The sequence below is a fragment of the Sturnira hondurensis genome, unplaced genomic scaffold, assembly GCF_014824575.4.
Source record: "Sturnira hondurensis isolate 20B ecotype Veracruz unplaced genomic scaffold, ASM1482457v3 Scaffold0005329, whole genome shotgun sequence".
Taxonomy (NCBI): domain Eukaryota; kingdom Metazoa; phylum Chordata; class Mammalia; order Chiroptera; family Phyllostomidae; genus Sturnira; species Sturnira hondurensis.
Window position 1 is genome coordinate 2777828 of NW_028077960.1, and position 8819 is coordinate 2786646.

At 52.5% G+C, this 8819-nt stretch overlaps 2 protein-coding genes across 16 annotated transcripts in view; one reads left to right on the forward strand and one right to left on the reverse strand.

Moving 5' to 3' along the window:
- Positions 1-310, reverse strand: part of CCDC33 (coiled-coil domain containing 33) — a 122829-nt gene extending 122519 nt beyond the window's left edge. Inside the window, exon 1 of the mRNA XM_037046905.1 lies at positions 197-310. Coding sequence (XP_036902800.1) covers positions 197-310 — 114 coding nt within the window. The remainder of the gene's footprint in view (positions 1-196) is intronic.
- Positions 1-8819, forward strand: part of STRA6 (signaling receptor and transporter of retinol STRA6) — a 40219-nt gene that overhangs the window by 5899 nt on the left and 25501 nt on the right. For 3 of the 15 annotated variants that reach the window (XM_037047052.1, XM_037047056.1, XM_037047067.1), the window contains exon 1: positions 6706-6884. The exons of 3 other annotated variants lie outside the window; for them this stretch is intronic. The gene's annotated coding sequence lies outside the window, so the exon portion shown is untranslated. Of the gene's footprint in view, positions 1-6704; positions 6894-7596; positions 7604-8819 lie in introns of those variants that run through there. 9 more of the 15 variants (XM_037047053.1, XM_037047057.1, XM_037047058.1 and 6 more) reach the window with 6 other exon arrangements.

Here is an 8819-nt window from a genome sequence, read left to right on the forward strand (position 1 = left end):
CCCTTAGCTCCTGCTTCTGGAATCGGTTTACTTTCCTCATCAAAACTCACAATATGAAGCATAGCTTCACTTGACAGAATGCCCAGCGCTTCTCACAGCAAAGAGTTGTTGAGTTGGAACCGATCCTCCTTGATCTTGACATACCCAGTGGGGTAGGGGAGATTCTGGACACTCCTCAGTTAAGAACCCTCTCTACCATCACCACCACCATCATTACCACTGCTACCACCATTGTCATCACCACCATCGTCATTACCATCGTCATCACCATCACCACCACCATCACCATGATCACCTCCATCATCGTCATTCTCGTCATTAAGGAGTACATCATCATATCATTCACAATACTCTTCACTGAGCAGCTCTTGGGTACCAGGCACTCTACGTGACTCTGTAAGGTAGATCCAATTATCCCCATTTGACAGATGAAGAATTTGAGGCTGAGAGAACTTCAGAAGCCGAGCTGGGATATGAACTTAGAGATGCTATCTACACTTACCCCTATTAAATATGTCCTGAGTCTGGCTCAAAGATTTAAATTTATTCTATTAGAGACTTGTGTACCCTAAAATTATAGAAGTACAGTTCTAAAGAGCACAATAATGGACAGCGTAGATTTCATTGAAAAGATGCATTTGAAGTCACCTTAACTGGAATGCCTAATTTTCATAAAGTAAAAGATAGCCAGTCTAAGTGTGGTGTCAACCAGCCCAGTGAAGAGCACATGTGGTAGGCTTCTTCTGCAATGATAAAATTCAGTTTAAGGTCCCCTAAGAAGAAGACAAGGCGCCTGCAAACCACAGTATCTTGGTTCGATTCCCAGTCAGGGCACATGCCTGGGTTGCAGGCTAGTCCCCTGAAGGGGACTCATGAGAGGCAACCATACATTGATATTTCTCTCCTTCCCTTCCTCTCTAAAGATAAATAAATAAAATATTAAAAAAAAAAAGAAAGAAGAAGGCAAGGCAAAGAGGGTTTAGAAGACCTTAGTCTTCTAAGGTCTTCTGAGGCCTGACTTGTGGGTGAACTTGGGCAGATCTTTGAGTGTCAATGACCCCATCTGTACTGTGGGTGAGAGTCAGGTAGATGTCTTCCCACAGCTTTGATGGTCTGAGACTCTCTAAGTCATATTTAGGAAGGCCACGGTCTGGCCATTGGGAGAGAGTGTGGGTAGCAGAGGCTACTTGGAAACCGTGACCTTGGAAACCAGCTGGGCCTGGCAACCACCCTGGAGCTGAAGGCCACAGTTTCTGTTAGGTCTGAGGTCTTAGAGATACAACGATTCTGTACAAAGCAGCTCTCCTCCTTTGCATGCTTCAAGTAACTCTCAGAGATGTTATAAGCTGGGAGCCAGTCCCTTCTGCAGGAGGTCTGACCTCTGTGCACTGTACCCAGCCCCATACCCCTGTAAGCAGGCCCCATGCACACAGCGTCTTACCTCAACACTCCCCTCTTCTCCTTTCTTTGCTTCTTTTCTTCCTTCTAACCTTCTACAAAGGATGTGCGGTGATTGTGTCAGCCTTAGCTTGGTCTGAGGGCCCACTACTTCTGATCCCTTCCCCTCCCATTCCTGACCCCCTCCCCACACTGAGCCTCTGGGACATGCTCTTTTTTTTTTTTTGGAGGAGTGGGTTTTTGTTTTAAATTGTGGTAAAAAAAGCCCTGGCTGCTGTGGCTCAGTGGATTGGGTGCAGACCTGTGAATCAGAGGGTCGCCAGTTCAGTTCCCAGTCAGGGCACATGCCTGGGTTGTGGGCCAGGTCCCCTGTGCAGGCTCGTGGGAGGCAACCACTCATCGATGGTTCTCTCCTCTTTTTCCCTCCCTTCTCCTCTCTATAAAAATAAATAAAATCTTTCCAAAAATTGCAGTAAAATACAAATAACATAAAATTTACCATCTTAACCATTTTGAGTGTGCAGTTCAGGAGTGTTAAGTACATCTACATTGTGCAGCCAAGCTCCAGGACTCTTTACATCTCGTACACTGAAACGCCACACCCATTGCACAGCAATCTCCATTGCCCCGCCCCCAGCCCCTGGCAGCCAGTGTTCTGTTGTCTCTGCCTATCAATCAATGTGACTACTCCAGACTCTCGAAGGAGCGGAACTGCCCAGTATTTGTTTTTTTGTGTCTGGCTTATTCACTCAGCATTATGCCCCACTACGGCTCACTCTTGTTGCCCCATGCCAGGTTTGCCCCGTCTCCACACCCTGCCTCCTGCTTACGTCCTCTGCCCAAACTTCAGCCCCACCTGATGTCGCCCGACACATCCTCCAGACGGGTAAAAGTCTGCTTCTCTGGAACCTGGCTAGTGACTCTTCTCCGCCACACTCTGCACCTTCTTCTTCCCTTTCAAATGACTGCTTGCCCACACTTGACTGAACATCCTTCAGGGGTCATGTCTGTGTGCCCAGGACAGGATAGGGCATGGAGGAGGTGCCTGGGGGGGGGCCATTAAAGCATTACACAATGAATGAGTGGGAGGATAAATGAATTAATGGACAAACTTGACCCGGCTTCTCCTTGTGCAGAAAAGTATAAGAAATAGTTCTTTCAGCTGTTTCATTTGGATTCTATTTGCGAGAAATGAAGACCCTTTTGGACTTTTGACCCATATTTGGACTCGGAGATGCATCCTGGTGTCCAGGAGAGAGGGTAGCAGCATGGGGAGGGGGCGGGGCATAAGCAGGCCAGAGTCAGTGGTTCCTGATGCTCAGGCTTCTCCTGGCCTGGCCTCAGTCCCACACAGGAAGTCTGGAAACCTCAGTGAATTTTGGCAGGTCAGGGGTGGGTAGCACTCCCGTTTTTATGGATGGTAAAACTGAGGTGAGGACAGTAGAGCACGACCAGATCCCTACTCCCCAGGATTCCTTACACACCCAGCTGCCTCCCCGATTCAGCCTCCCGTGGTTTTCAAAAGGTCTGAACTCCAGGCAGAGCCCTGGCTTCTAAGAAGGAGTCAAGATGGGGTGGGGTGTGAGGTGAGCAGAGGAGGCAACCGTGCTGATTTCTGAGCTGCCTTCCTTCAGCAGCCCCAGTGTGAAAGGCCTTAGGGGGCCCTTCAGTCTTTCTTCTCCAGAAAAAGGGCTACTCAGAGGCGGCTGCCTTTGTCTCAAACAGCCTGGGCCTGAACTTAGCCCAGAGGGTGCCCTTCCTTCTTCTTATGATAGTTCCTTTCAGCCTCCCCCCTCCATGGCTCCTGTGGGCCCTCAAGTCCCCATCCCAAGGACCTGCCTTCAACTGCCCCCACCCCCACCCCCACCCCCACTCCCAGCCTCTGTTCAGAACTGAATCCTTCTGGTAGGGAGCCTGTGAGTTCACCAGACCCTCCCAAGGGCTGCTGGTGGTGGGTGGGGTGGAAGAAACAGGCACAGAGAGATCAGGTAGGTGAGTGAAGGGATGGGTCTGCACCTTAGGCTTCCAGATCCCAGGCTGGTGTGATCATGTGACCATCACTGCTCCACACCAGGACTTGAGTCCCCAGCCCTCTACGGCAGACTTCCAGCCCCGCCGTGGAATTGTCTCAGGCCCACACCTCATTCCATCCAAGTCGACAATGCCAGCGGCTCATGGAGTGATAGAGTCTGATACAGTCAGATTAGCAAAGTGGAGCTCAGCAGCTAGCCTCTCCACTGCACATGTGAGAAAACGTGTGCAGAGCAAAAAAGGGCCTTGTTTGTGGTCACTCAGCTAGTAAGTGGTAAAGGCAAAATTAAAACCTTAGTCTCTTGCCCTGACTGGTATAGCTCAGTGGATTAAGCACTAAGCACCAGCCTGTGAATCAAAAGGTCGCTGGTTCGATTCCCAGTCAGGGCACATGCCTAGGTTGGGGGCCAGGTTTCCAGTAGGGGGCACATGAGAGACAACCACACATTCATGTTTCTCTCCCTCTCCCACCCTTCCCCTCTCCAGCATAGCACAGTGTGGATCATCCCTGAAGCCCTCTAGCTGGGCTGCACTGAGCATGAGCTGGGCGGCACCCATGATCCCTGGGCTCACCTCGACAGCGTCCTCCGCCAGCTTTGCCTCTGAAGGGATAAAATAAAGTTCCTGGGGTGGAAGGAGGAAGAGGGTGCTAATTTCTCTGTCAGCATTGGCAACACTGACCTTTGGCCATCCATGTGCCTTGTCACCCCACTGCTCCACTCGCCCCAAGAACCCAGACCCCTGCTTGGGGACCCTCCTGCCTGGGGACCCTGCAGAATCAGAGGTCCTGAGACCAACACCAACCCTGCAGCATCAGAGACACTTAGAGCAGGTATGCGGGTGGGAGCAGGAGCTGGCAGGGGCAGCACCACGTCAGCACATAACACAGTCCAAGAAAGAGGGTGGTAGGGCACTGCCTACCGCCTCTAGGAGGAGAGACCAACTTCACAACTAGGTTCAGAGATGGGGAAACAAAGCAGGAGAAAGGGAAAGGGAGAGAGAAGGGAGATCCACAGAGATCAGTGGAGAGAAAAGCAGATACAGAGTCAGAAGAAGAGACAGAAAGATAGGAAAGCCCTGGCTCAGCTGACCGGAGTGCTGCTCTGTGTATTGGAGGTTGCAGGTTCAGTTCTTGGTCAGAGAGCGTACCTAGGTTTTGGGTTTGATCCCTAATTGAGATGGGAGGCAACTGATTGATGTTTCTCTTTCACATTGATGTTTCTCTCCTTCCCTTTCCCTCTCTCTAGAATCAATGATAGGAGACAGGTGGACTGAGTCAGAGAGAGGGAGGGAGAGAGAGACAATAATGGGATGGAAAGAGGGACTGGTGGACTGGGACAGACAGGCAAACAGAAGGACAGAGAGGGAAAGAAAGAAGCGAAATAGGAGATGCTGACAGACAAAACTAAGAGTGGGCACCGCTGGGCAGAAATCTGCTGTGTGCTCAGCAGACAGAATGCTGAGCGGTGTATCTCAGGCCTGCTGCTAACCAACTCTGGGGCCTTTGCTCAGCTCCACGGCCTGAGCTCCCAGCCACAGAATGGAGCAGCATTCAAGCTCCGGAAAAGGATGTTTCTAGAGAAAGAGAAAGAGCCCTGTGGGTTGGGCAATGATGGAGCTGGGGATCTCTGGCAAAGCATCTCCACTCAGTTACTATTCCTAGACTATCATGTGGCTTCTCTGATCCTTGGTTTCCTCTGGATGTGATGACGAGTGTGGTTAGAGCAGGGGTCTCTGAGGTTTCCTGTAGCCCTAAGATCTGGTCTTAGCTCAGGCTTTGTCTTTGTTAGACAATTTACTGCTCTATCCTATTTAATGCATGACCTCCACCTCATTGCCCAAAGTGGCTGCTTGAGATTTAGCCATCACAATGGAATTTCAACTAACTGGAAGGAGGAAAAGGGTAAAGAAAACACCTGTATTCTTTTGTCTCAATCTCATGGGCCACTACTTAGCCCCAGGGTTGCAGCCAGCCTTGAAGGAGGCTGGGGGATGTTCAATCCTAGGCTGTGGGTAGAAACCATTCCACATGGCTCAGTGGCGCCTTCACAGCAGGCTTCGACACAGTCTCATGTTTTGGTTTGCTTACTACATAGATTTCATTTTATTTCATAAGATTTTATTTATTTTTGAAGGGAGGGAGAAAGAGAGAGAAAGAAACCTCAATGTGTGAGAGAAGCATGGATTAGTCATCTCTCACACCCCCACACCCGCAACCAGGGACCTGGCTTGGGCTGGCCCCTCTCCCTCATTTTCCGCTGAGCAGGCACAGCCCCCGCACCATCCTTGTTGCTGTGTCTGCTATTCTGGAGTCTTCACCGTTACTGAAGCCAATCTCGCATCCCAAAGCTTGGGCTCCTTGGGCTTTCTCCTTAGAGGAGGAAGAAGATGCCTTCCCAGGTGTCCTCCTCCTGGGAATTTGGGGTCCCACCTTTATCCTTCCCATGCCTCCCCGCCTGCCCCAGCACCACGTTTCAGCACCTTATGAGCTTGTTTTCCTTCCTCAGTCTCATTTCACCCCTCTAGGAAGGGGAGGGGAGAGCTTGGTGGTTTAAGTCCATGGGGGCTCAGAGATGGCAACCAGGGGACTCTCCCTGCAGCCTTGGGGGAGGGTAGTTGGGAGCACAGCTGCCCCAGAACCTCAGCCTTCTTCTGGGGAAAGACTGGGCTGTGAGGAATTGAGAAAGCTCTCTGAGTGGGCCTTTCGGTTCTCCCCCTGGAATGGATCACAACTAAAATTTGAGCTCCAAAGCCCCATGAAAGTGAGATCAACTGCCCCCCTCCTCCTGTTCAGGGCTCTTTCTGCCCAGCTGGGCAGCAGGGGTTGGGAGGATTGGGTCAAAAGCCTAGCCGGCCGTGCCCCTCTGGCTTGGTGCAATTCCTCAGGCAACGTCCCTCCCCCTCCTTGTCCCAGTGATGGATGGTGACAAATGAGGGTAGGTAGGGGGTTCCTGAGCCCATCAAGGGCCACAGCTGGGGAGCTCAGCCATCAGAGCCCTTTGCTGGCTTCCCCACCAAGGTGACTCTGACGGCCAAAGAGATCAAGTTTCAGGCAAATGGTTCGGGAGATGGAGAGGTTCCTCTGGAGAGGAGCGGTCCTGTATGTGATGTGGGGCCCCAGCCCTGCGTGAGCCCGTTTTGGAGGGGTGGAGGTGGGGTGGGCTTCTCCAATTCTGGAATTACAGGCGGGAGGAGGAGGGAGCTGCCTTTCTGGGGGGAGGAGATGAAACACCTTTGAGAGCAGGTGCTGGGAACACTGCCCAGGGCCAAGTGCTGAGGCTGCACAGCCAGTCATCCCTCTGGGACCCCAGCCAGAGCTGGTGCTGGTGCTCAGAGGAACAAGCTCCAGTTGTTGGGGTGCACACTGTCTGCCTGGAGGCATAGGACTCCCCAGGGCGATCAATAAGGAGAGGAAGAAGTACAGAAGGGAGAGGTCCAGAGAGCCCCTGGTAGAGGCGGGTCAGGTAGGACTGGAGCAGATGGGGGAGCAGGGAAGGGGTAGGAATGCCAGGACTGAGTAATTCCGAAGGATGAGGTTGGAGACCTGGAGATGGCTGTACTTGGGGGACACCGGGAAGCTAGTGTGAGCTCCAAAAGTCTGGATGATGTCACACGAGTCATACTGAGTAGGGTCTGCTGGGGGGCAATAAATTGGAGAGCCCTGTGCTAAGGGAACAAGGAGCGAGCGCTCAGGAGACGTCCCCAGCAGTCAGCGTTTTCAGCGAGGAAGGAGGGCAGCACAAAGCCAACGCTACAAACCCAGGCTAAGGCGGCACCCCAGAGGGGGGACAAGCTGAGAAGGGGGACTCCAGGGCCGTTCTAGCTGGGGGAATTGTCATGGCCTTCGGGCCAGTTCTCCTCTGAAGGCGGGCTCATCCCGATGTTAACAATCTCTTCTTAATTGCTCCCACCCACGGTGGTGGTGCTCACTACCCTGTGGAAGTAGGAGAGCTCCTGTTGTCCTGAGCTGACATCTGCACCCCCACCTTCCTTCCTCTATGGAGTCAGTTCTAGTCCTCTGGGAGGGGAACAACACGCTGCTCCCCTCCTCCCACTCCTCACCAGTGTCCACGTTCATACCAGAGCAGTCTGACCTGAGTCCCTTACGCTCTGATGACGCAGGAGGGTTCTAGGAAGGGCATGACACTTCTGAGGCTCCCCCTAGTCAAGGAAGGTAGGAAGTAGAGAGCCCTCTGGCTACGCTCTCCTCCTATGAGTTTAGCAGCCAACAACCCTCCTGTCCCTGAATGGGATCAGGCTGGGTCACTGGCCAGGGCTAGGCAGCTCTGCGTGCCTGGGGCAGTTCAAAACATGTGAGCATACTGCGTAGATGAGGGCAGACTCTGAGCTCTCCAGCCTGTGTGGAGTTGAACGCACCTTGGCCCCTAATCTGCAGGCTCACGGGGTGGGGGTGGGGGGTGGTGGGGCGAAGCTGCACAAGCAGGCACACGGGCTATCTATCCCCTACTCCTGGACCAAAGTGCCCCTTGGGGGTTCTCTGCTGTACTGCCGGGGACAGAGGTGATGCTGAGGCTCTGAGGCTTTACCAAGGTTGGGTGGTATAGAAATTTTGGGGAGTACAGTTGAACTCAGGGATCCAAGGGCTGGGATGGGAGGGTCTCTGGGTTTCTGCAACTGCTCATCATGGTTTTGACCATCTTGCTCCAACCCATGCTTGGTCTGCCAGACTTTGGGGGTCCTTGGAATGTGACTGAGGTTTGACGTGTTTTAAATGTTCTGGTGTGTTCGTGAAGTTCTGGGGGTCTGTGGAGGTGATACTGAGGTTCTGGGGTTCTTGTGACATAAAATTCTAGGGATATTGCTGAGATTTTTGAGCTACTCTGGGAGACTTGGGGGTCTCTGGGGATTGGTTGTGAGTTTGGGGGCTGCTTCTGTCCTCCCCCATTCATTCTGGCCCATTCCTTCTAAGCTTAGCACTTTGCCCTTTGAGAATTCTGATAACCACAGGCCAAGGAAGGCACATGTGGGCCTCTGTTTCTGGATGCGAAAATTCCTGAGATGTAATCAACTTGAACAAAAACACAGGGAGGAAGGACGCCCTCTCCCAAGGCCTTTGTGGGTGAGCTCCAGCCTGAGGGGTCTGGAAGCTCTGTACTAGGCCCAGATGGCAGATGGCCTTTGTCTGCTCAGAGCCTGGAAGTTTCTGAGACCCCCTCTCACAGCGAAAAGGGTTCAGCTACCCCAATCTGTGCCCAGCTGGGAGCTCTGCTTGGCCTGGGCTGATTCTTAGATACAGGGTCAGCCTCATCTGAATGGGCCGCGATGGGCAGACTGACTGCTGCCCCTGCTCTCTCCCATTCTCAGCTCTCCTAAGACACTTCCACCTCGTTCTAGCTACCATTGCTGATCTTATCTGATCTTAGGGCCTG